The sequence below is a fragment of the Benincasa hispida genome, chromosome 8 (assembly GCF_009727055.1).
Source record: "Benincasa hispida cultivar B227 chromosome 8, ASM972705v1, whole genome shotgun sequence".
In the NCBI taxonomy this organism is placed as follows: domain Eukaryota; kingdom Viridiplantae; phylum Streptophyta; class Magnoliopsida; order Cucurbitales; family Cucurbitaceae; genus Benincasa; species Benincasa hispida.
The window spans coordinates 28416853-28439843 of record NC_052356.1 but is presented as its reverse complement, the minus strand read 5'-3'; the positions used below and the strand labels follow the sequence as shown (position 1 = coordinate 28439843).

Below are 22991 nucleotides of genomic sequence, written 5' to 3'. Positions count from 1 at the left end.
TATTTATATGTTCTTTTACTAATAATACTTAGTTTCCTTACAATTATGTTTTGTATACTTATTCGCTATTCAAACCTATTACTTAAATACTAAATCAATATGGGAAAATGGCTTATTGATGTCATTTAACTATCATTTTCAAACTATTTGTTATTAATTATATCGCCAATATACCATATTGACATTAATACGATTGAAAAAAGGCACATCTTGAAAAAGGTATATTAATATTAACATGATTAAAAAGGGCATATCAATGACATTTCACCATCTTGTTTAGGTGGTTGTTTTGCATGCTCATTTATTTTATCATCTATTTATTATATCAAAAGATTAAAAATAGTAACTAGTATCAATAACAAATTTATTGATATCAAATAACAAAAAATTCCTAATAGTAACGTACCACTAATATACTAGCATATAAATAGTAAGTAATTGCTATATAGACAAATTATATATTTATGTGACATATTTACAAATATAAAAAACAATTTTGCTACCCACCACAATTAACCTATATTCAATCAAGGTTCTCGTATTGTCATCACAAAGAATAATTTGTGGAATCAAATTAAAATAATCATTATTTTTCTGGACAAAAAAAATAAAATTTTTACAAATTTCCAAATTTGTTAAAGAAATAAAATATTCCATGATACATTCTATTCAACAAAATTCAGTTATCAAATAAAATAAAACTAAATCACTTATTTATTTACATAATTAAATTATTCCACTATTATAACAACACTTCGAGAAACAATCATTCCGATGCATTTCATATGGGTATATACATAAGGAAAAAAATGTCTTAAGTTTAAATATACATTTTTTATCACATGAACAAGTACAAATGACTGTACAGATTGTTCATCAATTGCACACCTCATGAGTCATGAGGCTGATTGCAACCATTGAATGACAATTAATTTCACGCATCAACTGACACGCTAAGGGCATTCAGCTCGACATGTTGCTTACCGTCTTGCTGGGGATGAACTATAACAGTTGCACAAGCCTCGGCCCTAGAGGATTGACAGTCCCCGACAACTCGAGATAATGTTATTGAACTCACCAATGGCTTCCCATTACACAACTCGTCTGGTTTATTTTGGTTGTTGGAGATGATCTCCCATTCCTCTTTCAGAGCTGCTACTTCCAGACCCTTCTCCACGTGACTTTCGATCTCGAAACCTGTTGGCAAGATCACGTAGTCGTTCAGTGGGTCGTAGAAGGGGTCAGGCTCGCCAGCTTTGAGCCAGTGCTTGAGGCTTCGGAACAAACGGTGGTCTCTAAGAACGCGCTGATGTTCGCCAGGGATCCCAATCCTTGCTACTGCATCAAGTCCATCGGCCTGAAAAGAAAAAGCATCACGGCTTCTAAGAGTTTATTTTACTCATTTTACTACTTTTGCAAACACGACCAAAATGAGCAAAACGAAGCAGTACCACAACATATCAGATGGCTACATGACTAACAAATGGACCCCACATATAATATATATATATATATATATATATGTTCACATGGCAGGAAATTGTCTAAATGATGGGTAAAAAGCGACTAATCTCACGGGACAACCCGTCAACCCTATAATATTTGGGTGTCAAGGAAACCTATAAGATATGAGATCCTAAGTAACTGGTCACCATAGATTGAACTCATGACCTCTTAACCCTTTATCAAGGTCATGCCTCTATTTACCTCTAGACCAATTTGGCCTAAAGGTAAATAGGTAACTTGATAACAATCAGCAGAAAACATCTGACTATCAATTTAGAAGCTAGACGAAACAGGGATAGACCTCCAAGAGATGGATAATGCAAGCAGCGGAATCACAATCTGCTTCACTATTAATATTTAAATTAAAATAAATAAATAAATAAATAAAAAAAAAGGAGGTAACAGAACAAACCATTGAAGATTCCACCGGAACTGTCCCATCACCATCGACGTAAACATACTTGGGCTGAAAACGAATAACGAAAAATTCAAGTCAGCTTTCCATATTCATCTATACAACTTCAAAGATAGGAAAAAGAGAATCGTAGAACATAAAATGGCATTGGGTAGGAAAATGTTATATGAAAATATTTCAAGGTTCCACACCCTGAGCATGTAAGATTATAATTGAAAAGATGCTATGGAAAGACAACAGTGACCTCAGTGTATCGCAGTTTATGTAAATCAGCGACAGGATTTTCTGCATCTCCATAGCTGTAGAATGAATAATACATCATTTTCAGAAGCCAAGCAAAATTTGACATTACATAAAATAATAACATGACGAAGCAAACATCCAAATAATCAAAAGGTTTTGCCTATAATAAATTCACCAAAATTTGTCAAAGATGATTTAGCAAAATCAAGGCTTACCAAACAGTGTGTGGTGTCTGAAGACCAGTTGCATATATATTGTAAAACTTGACCTGAGGAGGTAGTTTGGCACTCTTTAAAATTTCCCTCGTCTCGTTTGCCCATTTCAAAATCTCCAAATTAAATGGCAGGGGAATATCCACTCCATCATGAAGAATCTGGTTCAAGTACATAGAACTTTATAGTTTGAAAATGCAGACCAAAATCAGACACCAAAAATTTGTAATATCTTTGATCTCCCAGCATCAAACAGTAACATCTCATAGACAAGAGGCGTATGTAATTTATCTAGTCACTCACATAACACACGTAACAGTGCCAAAAACCACTAGCTTTACAAACTTTACCGAATTAAAGATCATTTATTTTGAGAACTTTCTAAGCAGAATAATCTATGAGAAATAATGCTCTCATTTGATAATGTCCCCATTTGAAAATGGAGCCTAAGAAAAAATATAAAGACTTATTTGATAGCATTCTAGATTCTTGTACCTCATTTATGGTTTCCTCATTTACAGAAAGAAAAATGTAACTATGCATAATAACTGACTTTTGTTTCCTTTTCTTTCTTTTCATTGATGAAAAAGAACAAAAATATGTTTGATAACCATTGGTATTACTTGTTCCGTCAAATATAAGATTAAAAAGTTAAAAAATTAACATGAAAATAATTTTTTAATCAAATATCAAAAAAGAGTTGTCGTATTTATTTAGAGTTGTTTTCAAATAAAGGAAAATGAGTCAACTTATTTACAAATATAGCAAAATGTCACTCTCTATCAACTTATGTACAACTATTATCACTGAGAGATAGAAGTCTATCACGCTCTATCACTAATAGATAGTGATATTAAAATATTTTCAATAGTTTTACCATTTAAAACAATTACCTATTTATTTATTTATTTAATATTATTATGCATTCTATATGTAAAAATTTTAAAAATTTTCAAATAATGTTTTCTTTCATATGTTTGAAAAACTGGAAACTGAAAAAAGTGTTATTTCTAAAATTTGCATATAATTTTGGGAACCTTTCTTAACAATGAGAAACAAGAGAGAGAAAATAAAAAATACCAACTGAACCCTAAAATCTAGCACACTATATTGGTGACTTCAATCTTTAGATGTGATGTATATGACATGGCAATCAGAACTCACCGTGTTTGTTGAGAGAGATTCTGTCAGTATTTCAACACTTTCTTTAAGTGGGTAAGATTCCAACACATTACGAGTGTTCCCATCCTTGTCATGTTTCTCTCTCCAAACTTCTAGAAGAGGAATGTGTTGCCAATTAAAGTCTGGAGAGCCCATTAGCTCGTAAATGGATGGGCATTCAATAAGCTGAGGAGTGGAAAAGACGGTCTTAGTCATAGAGAAACTAAAAACAGGATGAGTTAACCAAACCAGCTAAGCCAGAAGAGTATCCATAATGAGTTTTCTTTTAATATAATTTAACAACTAAAATACACAAAATCTGCATAAAGAACAACATATTGAAAAATCACAAATATGTTAAATTTCCGCATGCAGACACACACGTGCACACACAAAAAAAAGGATTGATCCTTTAATTTCTTTTAATGAGAAGCATCAGACACAATTGAAAGGAAAGAAACCAAAACAACCTTCTCCTGTTCAATCCACCATAAGCATTAAACCACTCCAAAGCTAAAATCCAAAGAGGAACCTAATCCTAGAAGGAATTCTCTTCAATTTTATTTTACCAGAAGAACCAAGCTCAAATAAAGAGTCGAAAGATAGAAACTAGAGAAAAGATGTGCTTGACAGTGACACTGCCGCATCAATCACAAGACCAAATTTTTCCATCTTCAAAAATGAAATAAATATGACCACATGTACAATTCTTAGCAGGGAAGAAGAAAATGCAATAAAGTGAATGTCATTCAGTTTCATATTCCTCCTACAAAACTGTTTAACTATTCAATCAACGTGAAAAAAATATAATGAATACTGTCATTTTGCTCATACAAGTTGGTGCATGCTCCACTTTGATATGAAGAAGTTCTGTCTCCATCCAGTAACGAATGACATTCCACTCACAAAGGTTGATGTAACATATCCAGGTGCACCTGTTAAACCCATAATCATTAAATTGAGTGCATTTCTAACATCACTTTTAGGATCCATATTCAGACTCCCAATCGCATAAACCAACTACCACAGATTAAAAAAATAAATAAATAAAGGGTTGGAGGAAATTTAAACCACCTTATAACCTATTCACTCAAGCAATCAACATCAGAGAAAAGTACTTTAAGGGAAGATATTATTCAATATTAAATACTTCTGAAGTCTCACCCTGGAATGGCGCAGCAATTGCAATCCAATTCTGCACATACTTCTCAAAAATCTGCAAGCAAATGAAAGAATGTATTAAATTAAGAATCTGAATATGTGCAAACAGAAGTTATAAACTCCACCCTTCTCCTAAGAAAACAATAAAACGAATAATTAAACAAAATAAACTTGGAACGTGTTTGATGTGAATGAAGGAATGAAAGCAGGTACATTGTGGATGCCAAGTTGTTGGGAGGAGGGCTTGCCCTCTCCTTCCCCTCTCACCACATTTTTTAAAATAATTTATGGGTAAAAATTGAGTGAATAATATTTTCCTACTAATCTGCCCCTTTTATCCATTAGAATCAACTTCACAAGACTTTTGATTCCGCATCTTCCCCCCCCCCCAAAAAAAAAAAATAAATAATAATGGATGGGTCACCCCTAGGAGCTAGGATGAAGATGGTTACAGATGATTGTACATAAGAATGTAGAAATGAATATTTTTACTTTGCTGCGCAAGCCCATGAAGCATTTCACTAAAAGACCGCCCATCGAATGACTTATGATATTAATCTTTTTCCCTCCCGAAGCATTATATACTGCCTCCAGTTTTGCAGCTAAGAGATCCAATGTTTCTGGCAACCTAGAAAAGCAGGCAAAGCAGAAGTGTGAAAGACCCAAAATCCACAAACCTAAAAGGAAATATAAGCATAAACAATCTATACTGAAAACTGAATAAGGAAATTCATGAAGACAACTTCATCATTTACATTTTTCCTGCTTTTCAAAGAAGGAATAAAAAGATGTATTGATAAAATAATCTGAACTTTAGTTGATACCTGTTACTTTGGCGAAAATCATATCCAAACCCAAAAAGTGTTTTTCCTTCTTGAAAACCCCACTTGGTCATTTCAACAATCATGTCATGGAAATAGTAAATAGAATCGCATCCAACAATCTATAGTGCAAATCAAAAAGAAAAATCTTGTTCAGTCCATTACGTACAACTTTCAACTATCTTAGTTAATTGAATAAAAACAATCAGAAAAATGTTTCTACCCTGAAGTGAATACTTTAAAGAATTTGAATAGCTCAAGTTTTGGAGTAAAATATTAACACATCATGTACGGTCTCTGTGGTTATTCCGAGCAAAACACAAAAAGGTGGAAAGTTTAATTCGAAAGCTGCAAGACTTAAAAGGGAGCTAAAAAACCTTGCATCCTCCATTAATTATGACAGGAAACATTTGCACCCTGTTTTAGAATGGTCGTGGCCTCTGCTCGAGGAAGAAAAGAGCAACGATAAAAGACCTTCTCAACAAAACCAATGCCACTTTTGTTATCTTATAGGAAACAAAAGGAGCTAATATTGATTAGAAGTTTATCAAAACTATTTGGAGCTCTTGTCACATTGATTCAGCCTCCTTGGATGCGATTAACATGGCTGGTAGTATCCTTATAATGTGGAATGATCCATCTACCAATGTTGACAAAGTCATTAAAGGTAACCACTTTCTTTCCTTGCAAATTTCTCTCATGGATGTTACACTTTTTGGTTGACAGGAGTATATGGCCATCTAAGGCTAAAGATAGGGATCATTTATGGGAAGAGCTTTATGACCTCACTCACCTTTGCAATGTTCATTGGGTTATTGAAGGAGACTTCAATGTATCAAGATGATCTTTGGAAAATTAAGTGGAACTGCTAGTATGGACCTCTTCAACAACTTCATTAATGATTGCTCTCTCATTGGTCCTCCCCTGTCAAATGGTGAGTATACATGGTCAAATTTTAGAGTCACTAGTGATGACGTTAATTGATTGGTTTCTCATATCGAGCTCGTGCATTGATAAGTTCACTAGTGGCATTGTCAGACACCTCCCTCAGCCAACTTCTGACCACTATCCGATCCACATGACTCTCGACATATAGAGATGGGGTCCAAGTTACTTCAAATTGAAAATATGTGGATGGAACATCACTCCTTTACCAATTTGCTCTCTAGTTGGTGGCAAAGTAATCGAATCAATGGTTGGGCTGGCCATGGCTTTATTCAAAAGCTGAAAAATCTCAAGCAACTCCTGAAAACATGGAACAGAGACATTTGGTTGCTCACAAACCAAAAAGACAGATCTATTGACCAAATTAAGTAGGGTGGAAGATCATGAAGAGGTAATATGGCCTCGACCACGCTGCACAACTCCGAAGGACTTCTATTAAAGCCAAACTCATTGATCTATCTTTCTCAAAGGAAATTAGTTGGAGGCAAATATGTAAAGATTAAATGAATCAAGGAGGGGGACAATAATAGTACACCTTTTCACAGATTTATGTCCTATAGAAAAAGAAAGAACATGATTATTGAGATTCTTTCTAAACAGGGGCAAAGCTTGCTTGATGACATTGAGATAGAGGCTGAGTTTCTTGATGTCTACCGTGATCTTTACGCAAAAAAGAATAGCAGCAGAGATCTTCCACCGATTGACAATTGGGACCCTATCTCTTCGGAACAATCTATTGCCTTGGAAGCCCCATTCCCTGAAAATGAGATTTGAAATGTTGTTTCTGATTTGGGAACTCATAAATCCACGGGTCCTTATGGTTATACTTCAGAATTCTTCAAAAAGCAATGGCACATCCTTAAGGATGATATCAAAAGAGTGTTCCAAGACTTTTTTGAGAAAGCTATCATCAACGTCAACCTCAATGAGACGTATATATGTTTGATTGCTAAGAAATCTAATGCCAAAAGGGTTGAGGACTACAAACCGATCAGTCTCACCACTTGCCTATACAAAATTATTGAGAGGGTTTTATCCAAAAGATTAAAGAAAGTCCTACCTGATACCATCACCAAAAATTAATTTGCCTTTGTGGTTGGTCGACAGATAATTGAAGCCTCCTTGATTGCAAGTGAATTGACTGATCACCACATCAGAAATAAAACCAAAGGTTTAGTGATAAAGTTGGATGTTCAGAAAGCATTTGACATGGTTGATTGAGAGTTGTTTCACAAAAGCTTGGAAGCAATAGGCTTCAGTAATACCTGGAGAAGATGGATTATGGGTTGTATTTCTTCTATAAACTTCTCCATTATTATCAATGGCAGACCTAGAGGTAAAATCAAGGCTTCTCATGGCCTCCGTCAGGGAGACCCCCTCTCCCCATTCCTATTCACCTTGGTGGTTGATTGTCTCAGTAGAATGCTCACCAATGGGATGATTGCTAGCCACATTGAAGGCTTTATGGTTAGAAATTTTGGACTCAAAATCAACCATTTGCAGTTTGCAGATGATACCATTCTTTTTTCCATCCCACAATGATGAATATCTGGCAAACTTATTTAAGACTATTGGATCCTTTAAGCAAGCCTCCGGTCTTCGCATCAACCATGCCAAATATGAGATTTTAGGCATTCACTTAGATAATGCCTTGGTCAATACAGTGGCAGCTTCATATGGCTACAAGGTTGGCTCTTGGCCATCTATATACCTCGGATTACTATTGTATGGGAATCCATCATCTTTTTGGGAGCCTATCATTGAAAGGTGGAAAGACGTCTTAATAGCTGCAATGGTACACATGTCTCCAAGGGTGGCAGGCTTACCTTGATACAAGCGACTCTTAGCAACCTCCCCACATATTGCATGTCAATCTCCAAGATTTCATCCAAGGCTATTGATCGAATTGAGAAACTTTATAGGAACTTTATGTGGAACGGGCAAAAAAAACAAAGGAGGTATCCATTCAATTAGATGGGAAATTGTTCAACTTCCCACTAAAGAGGGGGGGCTCAGCTTGATTGAATTGGAAAAGCAGAATAATGGCCTTTTAGCAAAATGAATATGGAGATACCAAACCGAGAAGAATGCCCTTTGGAGACTCATTATTGATGTGAAATATGGTTCACCATTACAACCACATAATAGGCTCCTTAAAAGATTCAAAGGACCTTGGATACACATAGCTAAGATGAGTGACCTCATCCTTGAGAACATTGTTCATGTGATTGGCAATGGTCGTAATACATTATTATGGAAGGACCGTTGGGTGGGAACCATCGCCCTTAAAAATGCTTTCCCAAGGCTATTTGCTCTATCTGGCCACAAAGAGGCCCCTATTGCTCACTGTTGGAACCATGATCATCAAGCATGAGACCTTGGATTGAGACATAACCTAACAGAAGCCGAAAATGAGGATTGGACTACCATGCCCTCTCTGCTCTTGCCCTTAGTCAACCCTACGGCGAATGACACTTGGAGATGGATTCTTGATAAATCTGGTAAGTTCTCATCAAAGTCGATCACTCTACACATTGCCTCTAAAGGACATAATCAGAATGCTTCTCTCTATAAGAATATTTGGAAAGGTCCCATCCCAGAAAAGATTCAGTTCTACTTGTGGGAAGTCAGTCGTGGTAGCATAAATACTGCAAATGTTCTCATAAGAAAGGCCCTATGGATTTCATCGGCTCCTAATTGGTGTGTTCTTTTTCATCAAAATAGTGAATCCATTATGCATTTATTGATCTTTTGCGACTTTGCTCAATCATTTTGGGAAAGAACCCTGTGATGCTTCAACTACTATATGGTGTTCCAAAATGACTCTCACCTTATTGAATATGCTTCTCATTGGCCACCCCTCCAAAGCAAAAAGGGAGATCTTGTGGACCTTCATTATCAAAAAACTTATTTATGGCTCATTTGGAATGAACGAAACAATCGGGTCTTTGAAGATAGAGAGATACATTTCACTCGCTTTTCTTATCATCTTTTGTATACAGCTCTCACTTGGTGTAAACTCACCCCATCTTTTTGTGATTACAATCTTACATCTCTTACTACACAGTGGAAATACTATTATGTAATCTCTCACGATAATTTGCCTTTTTGTAATTTCACACTATCAATGAAATTGTTTGGACTGTTTCGCATAAAAAAAAAAAAGTATACATTGATACTATATTCACAAAACAAACATTTATCTTGCTTGAACATAATCATATACAAATGGACCATTAAAAAGAAATAACGTACATGTGTTTGTGTGGACATGCAAGTGAAGAACAAGAGGAAATTATTAGATTTTCCCGTTAATAACTTCACCGCAATTGCAAACAAATTCAGAGCAAAATATTTTAAAGCAGAAATCAGTATATAAATAAGACTTAAGAGTATACCATGTCAGGGTCCAAATTATCTATTGCATACAATCCATTTCTCTCATCTGGAACTCTAATTTTGATCTTCGGATCAAAACATACAGACTCACCTGTTACACTAGAAGATGTTAGTGCACTGGAAAAAGAAATGGAACACCAAACGTTTCTCTTTTATGGACGATGCGGAACTTTATAATGGACAGAGAATATCATAATTCAGAACAACATTAAACATCATAATTCAAACTGGATACGTTGGGTTAACAATTGAAAGCATTTTCTCAACCAACATCACAAGCACCAGGGCACATGGGAAAAAATTGTTTCAGGAATGTTTTGGAGGAGAACAGCATCATGAACGTAACTAAGATTGATGAAAAATTAGCAGCTTAAACCTTCACGTTGCATGTTTGTTAAATCACAATAACATTGCACCTTAATCACAATTAAGAATTAACCTTCACTCAATTTTGCTAGATGTTTATTAATATGATATCCGCTTGCTCCCAATTCCCATAACAGCAGACTAGCCAAGCCTAGCAAACTAAATCAGTACCGAATTATACCCACATATTCATTTCAAATAGCGTCTAATTAACAGTATATCCCTGCAAGATCCCTTGAAGACAAATTAGTATGAGCTTGACCAGAATCTATATCTCCTTAAACCCAGAATTGAATATATTTGTGTTATTTATTAAAGACGTTCTCCTAACACAATTGATCATAGTGGAATTATAACAAATTCCACATATTATAAGGCCAACTAAAATAGGCTAAATCTCGAGAGTCCGAGCTAAGTTTGAACACCGTGATAAACTACAATTACATTGATGACTTCCATGTCCTTGTTTTACCCGAGCATCTACTCAGTCTCAAAACATCAATTTCTAAGTGACAGGGCTGAACTCATTTTCCAAGGAAACCCAAAGCCTAGCAAGAGTACAAGAGCAGAAAAAAATAGACGAGTCCTAATCACCAGAAAACTAGAGCGACAAGATGTAGAAAGCCAATAACATTACCAGAAGTGGGATCGTAAAATGACCATAGCTCGGTACGTAATTTAGAATCAGCCCCCAATACCCTGACCCAAACTCGCTCCTCATTGCCGGTATCTTCATTAACCGCATTCAAGATGGAACCAGCAATCCCCGGCACCAAAAGAACAGGATCGAGATTCGGGTCAACGAAGGGCTCAGGCTTCTTGATCAGCTTCAACCATAACTCGACGGACTTCACTATCTCCTCCAAAAGCACAGCCATACCAATTAAACCCTCCTTCCGTACGTGAAATTGGAACCCAAGAAGGACGATCTGAGGCAAGAAATTTGGTCAACGAAACCCCAATACTTGAAAGACGGAGACGGCGACGGCGACGGCAAGGAGGAGAAAGAGGACGGGATAAGGATTTGGGGATGTTTGAAGCGAAACAGTACGAAATCTTGTGTGGTAATCTAAAAGAGGGATTAAGGTTTGTCCTAATTTGAAAATGATTGGATGAAGGTTGTGGGTCGATGGCCTCCACGGCTCCACCTGCTCTTCTCTTTCTCCATTGTCTCTATTTACAAGTCTTAAAACAAATCCAGTCAATCAATAAGAAGTTTGACCTATTTTCTCTAATCTTATCTCTTTTCTCTCTCTCTTTCTTTCTTTAATGTTGTTTTTTAAGCGCTGATTTTAAATTTTTATGTATTTTTTATCGTTAATTTAAAAAATCAAGTTAAATTTTAAAAATTAATAAATGTAACTTTTAAAAATCTATTTTTGTTTTTAGGATTTAGGTAAGAATTCAATTATTATATTTAAAAAATTATTTTAACAAATAGAAAAAAAATAGACTTAATTTTTAAAAATAAAAAACGAAAACTGAAAAACAAAATTATTGCCTAACATAATCTTAAATTTTAATTTTTTTTTATCTTTATAAATTAATTAAGAATTCAATTCTTTACTTAAGAAAGATGTAAAACAAGGCCACTGAGCACACTTAAGTTTGGAGTTCTTATGATTAAGCTATGGAAAATGAAATGCACTTTGTTGGTATGGGCAGTAACTTCCAATTCTTTTAAGTCATTCTCAACAATATTTTCATCCGACCAAGATCCCTCTAATTTGGATGTGATATCAGTTAATGCACACACACACACCGCACATGCACGTACAGACACAGATGCACGCACATGCGCAAACATGCACACACAGACACGGACGCACACACGCACGCACACGCGCACACCCACACTCACACACCCACACGCGCGCGCATACACACACACACGTACGCACACACACACATGCATGCAAACGTACATAAACACACACGCACACACATAGGCACACGCACACGCATACGCGTGCACGCGCACACACACAACCGCACACGCACGCATGATGCACATACACGCACATGCACACACACGCACACGTATATGCACATCCGTGCGCGCACACACACGCATGCACAACATGCACATGCACACGCACGCGCACACACACATGCATACACACATACACACACGCGCACGCGTAGACACAGACACAGACACAGAGACACACGCACGCACACACACACCCGCACACGCACGACACACACACGCATACATGCACGCACACGCACGCACACACACACCCACACACGCACGACACACACACGCATACATGCACGCACACGCACGCACACACACACCCACACACGCACGACACACACACACGCATACATGCATGCACACACACAACCACACACACGCATACATGCATGCACACACACAACCACACACACGCTCATGCACAGACAGACACAGACACAGATATAGAGTACATGCACCCATACGTACAAATGCACGCATACACGTGCGTGCACACACACATAATCTTTATTTGCATTATATAATTAAAATTTAAATTTAAATTACATTTATATTAAAAAAAAATCTTAAATTATGATATATTATTTTGTTGAGAAAAATAACATATAAAAATAATATAAATTGTATTAATTTTAAAAGAAATTCAAATTGATAAAAATAAATATGTTATATAAGATATTTCCAAATAGAAATCATACAAAACAAACACAATTATTAAAATATTTTCAATTATTCAAAAAATATTCCTACAAAACAAATATGGTAATCTAAAGATGTCATATATCTATAATTCTAGACATCTAAAATTTCGATTATCTACCATTCTAAAAAAATAAACTGCCCTAAAAGTATAATTTCAAGTTGGGAGTTTCTAAATTTATAATTTAAAGTTAAGGAGTTTCTAAATTTACTCCTAATTTATATACTACTTAAAACGTGGCATAAACAAATCACTCCTATTTTGTATTACTAAAACGTGGCATAAACAAATCACTCCTATTTTGTATTACTAAAACGTGGCATCAATTTTTTTTTCTCTTTTTATTTGCTGTCTTACTAAAGTATGTGGACGCAAGGGTGCAATAAAATTGATGTCGATATATTGAGAAAAACTAATAATTATAATCCATTTGGTAATTTGATTTTTTTATTTTATTATTTTTAAAAGTTAAACCTATATTATTCACAATTTTTATAATGATCTTTATCTTTGTTTAAATATAATAGTTGAATTCTTAGTCAAATTCCAATAACAAAAATATCTTTTTGAAAACTACATTTTTAGTTCTCAAATATTTTGTTTGGTTTTTTAAACCATCGTTAAAAGAAAGAAAGAAATTTGGAGATGGAAGTAGTGTTCATAAACTTAATTTTCAAAAATAAAAATAAAAATAAAATAATCACCAAACGGGATCTATAATGACGTGGTAATTCAAATTTTTAATGCAAAATTTGGTTTTTTTTTTTTTCTTTTGAAAGAAAGCAATTCAAATTTTTAAAGCAAGAAATATACCAATAATTCAATATGTTCACGCAATGCTTTGGGGTTGACTTTCTTTTGAGCAGACGTAGCTTTTAAGTCTTTCTTTAAAACTTTGAAACTATATGTAATTATTGTTAATTATCGTATAATTTATTGTGGACCCAAGAAAGTTTAATTCAATGGAACATTTAAATAATTAAATTTTCTTTAGTTGTATATTTTAGCAAAGCATATGTAATTTTGATTTTAAAATAAATGATCTCTAAAAAGAAAATAAAAACAAATAATACGTGTACAAAGAGAAAATATTTATTTCTCACATTAAAAGATGGGTTGTTTTTAAATATAGAAAAATAAACTAAAATATTTATAAAATATGACAAAAATTTAGAATTATCAATGATAGATGTTGATAGACTTCTATCAACGTCTATTAATGATATTGATAGACACTGATAGAAGTTTATCAGTGTCTATCAATGTCTATCATTGATAATTCGAAAATTTACTATATCTTGTAACTGTTTTCAATAGTTTTACCATTTGAAATAATTTCCCTTAAAAAAATCATTATTTTGCTTCATTATAGAACCCTAATTTTTGGTATAAATATAAATTTTATTTTTAATAGAATCAGAAAATTGCTCTAATTAGCCTATCAACGACTTTGTTAGAGAAGCATTAAACAAGAGGGAGGGGAGAGGAGAAGAGAATGAGAAATGTTTGTTTTAAATTATTATTAAGAAAATTACGCTTTTGATCCAAGTTTGACATAGGTTGCATTTTGGTTCTTGAGTTTTCAAAATCGATATTTTAACTCTCGTGAATATTGAGATAATCTTGTTTAGGTTCCTATCATTAACATTTTTGGTCTTTTTGTTAACTTTCCTTTCTGGAAAAATTTTTATTTTTCTTTCCCAATTCAAAAACGATTATTAGCAAGCAACCCTAAGCCACTAATATTTCAAGGACCTCGAGCACATCTCACAAGCATGAAAGGTAATAATAATATATCAATCCAAACTAAGCGATCCAATTCAGGCAATATATATTATCCAACAATCCTGGATCATATTCGAGTTCCAAATAAAGCAAAATAAACAATTTGGAACTCACAAGCTTAAAAGAATAGATAAATTAATCTAAGCTTCTAAGCAATAAGAACAGTACTAAATTATGTTTAAGGGAAGAAAGATGACACCGATTTATATTTGGTCACCTAATGTAGGCTATGTCAAATTTTCTGCAAATAATGCATATTCCACAAAAAATAGTGGGGAGAAGAACCAAGAAACTTACGATGCTCAACTAATCACTTTGACAAAAGCTTAAAACTCCTTAATGAAGATTGGAAGGAAAATTACTAAAAGAATCCTTAAAGAATTGTCTCTAAACATCAATCTTTCATCCGACCAAAAAAGAGAGAGAGAGAGAAAAGAACCAAAAGAGGCTACTACCTTCTTTTTCTTGTCTTGTTTTTTAACCGTTTTTTATTTTTTAGTTATTAAAGTAAATAAGCTTATGTTTTGGACCCCAAATTCTTAACAATATCCCCCTAAGAGACAAAACAAGTAACATATTTCCCTTGTTAAGGAAATGATTAGACAACCTTAATCCTCAATGCAAAAACTATTAAGGTTTTTTTTTATATATTTTATTTTTTTTAACTAGAACCTTTGATCTAAGAAATTAACACCCCTTTACACAAGATTTAAATTAACCTAGAGAAAATGGCAACCAATGTAAAAGTGGGTGAAGAGATTCTAGGAAATCTCTTTCATTGTACAACAACAAAAGAAATCTAGTTAAGTATTCAAGATGTTTACTACGAAGAACATGACAAAAACAATGCATATTCGAACTTAATTACAGAATTTTCACAAAAGAAATCTGTGAAAGAATCAATTTCCTCAGCAGAAGTGCGTGAACATGTGTGAAATCAAAATTCGTTTTGAAAATCACGAAAAACGGAGAAAACATACACAACAGTACAAAATAAACATAAAATTCATAAGCATGCTTTTACATAGATTTTTCTTCCAGAACAATACACTTATTCTGTCTTTGCAACTTTGTTGTTCGATGTGGGAGTTATTTTTAATGTAATTTAAATATAAATTAAATCATATTTAATATATAATTAAATTAATAATATTAATTAATGGGGAAGTTAAAACTCCCTTCCACACATAACAAAAAATAACTCCTCGTTGGGAGTTATTTTTAATGTAATTTAAATATAAATTAAATCATATTTAATATATAATTAAATTAATAATATTAATTAATTAATTATTAAATATCACATATTTAATTTGATTTGAATCATATTCAAACCATATCATCTCACAACCTATGGTTTTAATATAAATAAATATGGATCTTATTTATATTAATTTTAACTTATAGTTTTATATGATTCTTATTCATATAAATAATATTTGAATTTTATTCAAATATTTATCTCTCTCATATTATAAAATATAATTTTGAATTTCATTCAAAATTAACTTTGTATTATAATGTATCTATATAGATTATATCAATTTGAATCACATTCAATATTTCTCTTATACATAGTATTAATTATAAATCATATTATAATTAACTATATATTATAATGTATCTATATACATTGTATTAATTGTATCTTATATAATTAATTCTCTTATTTAATCGAATAATTCAGATTAATCCAAAATTAATCGATTCTCATTTTTACCCTCAATGAGCTAGCAAGAGAACCTTATGGACCTACAGTTTAGAAGCTCTAATGATATGAGTTTAATTAATTAAACTCGTATCATTAGAGCTTCTAATACGAGTTTAATTAATTAAACTCTTGAATTAAATTAATCGATATTCATTAAGTACAGGTCGCTCCACTAAAGACCCACAACTGCACTCTTCACATGTAGATATATTTTCGTATCCATAGATATAACCAATCAACAATATCTCAACCCATCACGAATCACTCGTAATAATAGCTGGGTCAAATTACTGATTTACCTCTATATTACATCTAATTTCTTAAGTACCACTAATCCCTATAGTGAACAAACAGTTTATAGTCCAACTATAAACTAATCCCTCTTGGGCTAGTGAGAGAGTGATTTCTCATTATTCAAGACTCGGAATCAGTCCTTAAAGGAGAAATTCATCTACTTACCTTAAAGACGAGAATAAATCAATTTCATTTTGTGAACCTATGTTCCTAGCTCCCTACTCGAACAAATCCCAAAATAGTAGGCTTATTGAGTCGGCGCATCTGGTCACTCTCACCCATACAGATCAAATAATTACCTTCATAAGCAGGAGTTCATAGATCACTCAAGATTAATGTCGAGTCACTTATGGTTATCTTATGAAATATTAATCAACAGTGTTATAAAGAAAGACTAATCATTTTGTGGTTCAGTCTTATACAAACTCTTTGTATAGGATACCTTTACTCGCATATCTCCACATGAACGATTATGATCAAATTGTTGTAATATTTTACAACTATTGTAAAAATTACAAAGTGGGTCGTATTCATAGTGTCACCAGGATAAAGCATTTCACCTTATCCTTATACTACAAACCATTTAGGTTATTACTTAAACATGATCCATCTATATGTCAACCACATATATGTTTAAGTTACATTAAATAACATTGAATTTTCTTTAATGGATAATTGTATAAAATAATAAACCATTGTTTTAAATAACATATAATTACGAGGCCTTAGGACATACGTCCCAACAATCTCCCACTTGCACTAAAGCCAATGGGACATAAGCCGATGAGACATGTATCCTAGGCCATACTCTATACCCAACATGCTCTCCCACTTGCCCTAATGCATTAGAGACATTCTTAGTCCTAGACATTCTACGAGATTCTCTTACACTTTAGCCTAGAGAATCATTTTGTATAATTCAAACTTTTATGTCAACAAATACCATATGGTCACCACCAAAATGGTTCTCTCATTCTGTTTTTATTCCTATACCTTGGTGTGTATATATATCCTCAAACGTAGTCCTTGTACCACATTATCTCATAAAGTGGATAGACTAATTTATATATGAAACAACTTTCAAATATTTAAGGATGACTATGCAAATTATTGCATCACAAGAAAAAATGTTGCATTGTAGTCCAAATCACACCACTTAGGATAAAACATGGATTTCTCTAAACCATGTATGAGACAGTGTATCTTATAAAAGATCAAATCTTAAACTTTTTACACCAACGTCTCATTATTCATAAGTTTTAATTTTCAAACTGAATAGTCATACCATCAAATTAATCGATTTAATTAACCAATTGTACATTAAATGTTAATTAACTCTCATTTAAGGATTACATTCTCTCAACACTTGAGGTGTCTTAAGAAACTTTCCCTTTAGACATATAAACTTCATTGTAGAATGGTACATTGTCATTCCATCTGAAGCTATTGCATCGAACATTAAACAATAATTTTGTAAATGGAGATGCATGAGACAAACTTAACATCATATTCTTAATATCTCTATGTGAACGTTTACTATACAAAATTATTTCAAATCAACTATTTGAAATTGGTTAAATAATCAAATTTTCAAGCTGATTTTACTTCATTCATAGTGAGTAAATATCAATATAAACAGATAAATACCCACTTTTCTTTTTCTTATCAGTACAAGAATATTATCATTGTTCAAAGTCATGGATTATGATACTATATCAAAACCTTATTCTCAAAGATCCTAATTGTGAAATCCATTTATCAAATAAACATCATAATTTTGCAAACCTTTTGCAATTTAATATTTTAAAATGTGCTCGAATTTGTGTAGATGCATTGAACTTCTTTTCATAAAAGAAGCTACTCATTTTTAAATATCTCATATGCAACAATGAATCAAATAATGCATGAAGACTCTATTAAATTAACTAATGAGAAAATTGACTCATGAAAATAGCCATCATACACCGCTAGAAGGTCCTAGGTGCATTGCAGAGCCCAAAGGGCATGCGCTGAAAGGCAAAGATGCCAAAGGGGCATATGAATGTCGTCTTTTCCTGATCTTCAAGTGCTATCGTGATTTGGTTATAATCGGAATATCTGTCCAGAAAGCAGAAAAATTCATTCCCTGCAAGTCTGTCTAACATCTGATCAATAAACGGGAGAGGAAAACGATCCTTCTTAGTCGTCTAATTCAACTTACGATAATCCATACAGATCTGCCATCCGGTAATAGTCCTAGTGAGGATCAATTCATTTTTTCTGTTGCCCACAACTGTCATTCTGCCTTTCTTAGGCACGCATTGTACGGGCTTACCTAGCTGCTGTCAGAGATTGGGTAAATGACTCAAGCATTGAGCCATTTAATTATCTCTTTCTTTACTACTTCACGCATATCTGGGTTACCGATTATGGTTAAAATGGACAAAAATATATCTACAGTGGGGAGAGTGCAACTATTGAGTTATAATGGTACGTCTTGGTAGTTAACGAATAATGATTAATTCGGTTTAAAGAGTTCAACCAATTAATTACAAATCGTTGGAGCTCATGATCTGTAGGTCCATAAGGTCCTTCTACTAGCTTGTAAATTGGATTAGTAAATTGAGTAAATTTGATAAGATTTGAAACTAGGGTTTAGAATTTGAAATGTTCAAATTCGATTAGGGTTTCTATTAATTGTATTCGATACAATTGAAACGTTTAATTTTATCGAAATTAAACAAAATTGAAGAGTTCAAAATATTTAAATATTGATTTAAATATTAGATGAAGTGTATATTGTATTTAATATTTGATATTAAATTTAATTAATTAAATGAATTTAATTAATTATCTAATTTTTTAATTCAAATTTTGAAATTGTTCAAAATTAGAATTTTGATTAATTAAATTTGAATTTATTGACATTTAAAATTATAAAATTAAAATTAAAATTTATTTTTTTGAAAATCATATTTTAATTAAATTAAATTAATCAAAATGCATAAAATTAAAATTAGTTTTAAATTTGAAAGTGAGAAAATCCAATCTTGGATTTTTTCACTCAAATTTCCACCTCATGCCACTTTAATTTCAATGATAATTGGAGTGGCATCAGGCATGTTAAGTTAATTGCATGAAATTCATGTATATATTGAAGTTTTATACTTCAATTCAACTCTTCAGGCAAACTTATTAACTTCAGAAATTCTGCAGAAATTCTTTCATCCAAACTCTTTTTAATCTTATCGAAAACCAACTCAATTCAGTGTTTCCACCACACAATCCTTGCAAGAGAATAGTAGAGAGATCTTTGTGGAGGTCTACTTGAAGATTGCATCAATTCATGGAATTCAACTGGAATTAAAGAGGGTTCATCAAAGGATTGTGTTCAACAAATCCTCTTGTGAAATTGTATTTCAAAAACATGTTTTAAACTCAAATTAAGTATAACTGGAGTACTTATTGATTCTGATTTTTTCCGCTGCATGTTAGTTTACTCTATCAATTGGTATCAGAGCATGATTTAAGAACTCAATTATCGTTAAATTGAATTTGGTGGGTGTTTTTTTATAAGTTGTATGAAAATGGTGAATTGATATAGTTTTTCTGAGTTTTGGCATTGAAATCTCTTCAATTATATTGTAATTCTTGTAATTGGCTCTTGATTGATGGGCCTTAATGTGTGATTAAGTGTCTGTAATTCGATTGAAGTCATTAGAGTTGAAATTATGATGTAATTGAATAAAGGAGTGAAGAAGGTCGAGCTATAGAAATTGGATCTTCAGCCACTGCCAAATACTCGATGCTTGATGGCATACTCGATGGCTTACTCGATGGTATTTTTTGAAATACTCAATGCTTGATGGCATACTCGATGGCTTACTCGATGGTATTTTGTGAAATACTCGATGCTCGATGGCATACTCGATGGCTTACTCGATGGTATTTTGTGATATACTCGATGCTCGATGGCATACTCGATGGCTTACTCTATGGTATTTTGTGAAATACTCGATGTCATACTCGATGCACGATGACATACTCAATGGTACTCGATTACACGAATACTTGATGCATGATTTGTTACTCGATGTTTTATGGTGTTTACTCGATGGTATTTTGTGAAATACTCAATGCTCAATGATGCTTGATGTCATTCTTAATGCACGTTGGCATATTGGATGCTCATACTCGATGGCATACTCGATGCTTGATGGTACTCGATGGTTTTTTTCTAGTTCAACCCAATTTTGAGCATTGGAGGTCTGGTTCGAGAGGTTTAGGTCCGGTTCAAGGTAGTTCGAGTGGTCCAAAAGTGTTTTGGAGTCAGTTTTGGTTATTATAATAATTAGATTTTTTATTTGCTTAAGAATGCCAAAACTAAACCATATCAGTTTGTGTTTAATTATTTATGCATGTGATGTATGTTATAATTAAATAAATCTTGTATGTGCATATAGTATGCCATGTAGATTTAAAATCCCATCATAGGAAGTATGTTACATGCATTGAAAGTATGTTATAAGGTATTATAATATATAATATGCATGTTTAAGGTTTCAATTGTTTAAATATAAATGTTATATAAATCATGAAATATTTGTTGTATGTTATAGATGCAAAAGAATGTCTAAAGTCTTATAAGTTGTTATAAAATTGGGTTAGACATTAAAATTCATAATAAAGATAAATAGCATGCTCACTTAGGTTAACAACTTGTTTTAATAGTTAAAATAGGTCATTATCTTATAAAAGTTGGTTACAAACTCAATCGGTTCATAATCTTGTCTAAAGCTGAGGGTATTTAAGTTGATGGTTTATATAACACCTCCTACCTAGAGTTATAATCGAAATGATGAGCATTGTTAATCGGTTTTATGAGCTTGCATGAGCAGTGTAAGGTTTAAAATTAGTTTAAACAACCAGACATCGTAAGTTAAAGTCTAAATATAAACGTTATACTTGGATAAAATCGTATAGACTTATGTTGTTTAAAATTAGCCGTAATAAACCTAAGTAAAAGAACACCTAAACATTTAGAACACTTCAGTGGGAGATTAACAATATATTCGATATATCATTTTTAGCTCTCACATTCTCAAGAGTTCACATCGTGAGATCCATGCTTGACTTCGTGTCGCTTTTACTGGAATGCTCCATTCGGAAAGTGTTTGCATGAGTCAATAACAAGGTGAATGGAGTAAGTAGTTTATAGTAAGTGGGTGAAGAAAATGTGTCAACATATCCTATGGTCTCCTCCATTAGTTTGAACCGTGAGATCCCTATGTTGCGCATGTTGTCGTTTTTAAGCGGCACTAGCTAGTTGTTAACCGCGACGATCCCTTCGAAGGCTTTTATAGGATTCAAAATAACCCAAGCTTCATAAATGAATAGGACCTTATAGTTCTTGAAGGAACTCTTATCAAAGAGTACCTATAAGCAGAAGCAAGATCGTTCCAAATTCATTATGACAAAAATACAAGCATTCACAAACATATATATAAGTTATGCATCACAGAATAAATTACGACATGCTTTCAACAAATTAAATACAAAAGAACAAGAGACTCACCTTTGAAGAAATTTTCTTCTCTTTATCTCTCGCTCTCGTCAAGAACAGCCTTGCTGTTGCTGCAACACCAAGCTAATCGTCTACCAAATCTCACTGTCACTCAGCAAATGAACAGTCTTCTCCACGAACAGGAAAAAACTTAGACACCACCACTCAGTGACCTTGGTATTCTCGGAGTGAAAATCTAGGAGGTGTGGGCTCTGTTGGATTTGGTAGAGGGAAGGAGGAAACACGATCGTATTTAACAACAAGTAAGTGGGAGATATTAGAGTCTATCGTATAGACGGGGGCTTGATCATTTAGAAAAGGTGCACGATCGTTTTGGTAATCGGGTATGATCGTTTAGAAGGTCGTTTAGGTAATCTCACTCTCGCAGCGATTGCTTAGTAAAAGCTACATGATTGCTTAGTAAACTGCGGGTGTACATGACTGTTTAGGAAAAACACTTAAGCTATTGTGTAGGCTCTCGTTAGCTAAACGATCGATTAGTAGGCTCTCGTTTAAACACTTGAAGCTCCAACGGTACGTGAATAGCTGACTAAACTCTTTAGCCACGAGATCCACCCTGTTAACTGTCGAGTACTTCACTAAAGACCGACAACTGCACTATTCTCACCACAGATATATTTCTATGTCTATCGGATATAACCAATCAATAGTACAATAACCATTCACAGATGCTCGTAAGTACAATCGGGCCAATTTATCGTTTTTCCCTTGTAGTTACATCTAACTTC

The 22991-nt window shown here is 33.3% G+C and overlaps 1 protein-coding gene across 1 annotated transcript; it reads right to left on the bottom strand.

The window, feature by feature from the left end:
* Nucleotides 1–717: 717 nt before the first annotated feature.
* LOC120083046 (lecithin-cholesterol acyltransferase-like 4) lies at nt 718–11389 on the bottom strand. Its single transcript, XM_039038563.1, has 11 exons — nt 10867–11389; nt 9863–9954; nt 5523–5641; nt 5191–5326; nt 4702–4753; nt 4372–4472; nt 3541–3723; nt 2380–2537; nt 2166–2220; nt 1919–1972; nt 718–1357 (listed from the first exon to the last, which is right to left on the bottom strand). Exons 1-11 carry the CDS (start codon nt 11105–11107, stop codon nt 935–937), a joined length of 1614 nt encoding a protein of 537 aa, XP_038894491.1. The 5' UTR covers nt 11108–11389; the 3' UTR covers nt 718–934.
* Between the last annotated feature and the right edge of the window lie 11602 nt (nt 11390–22991).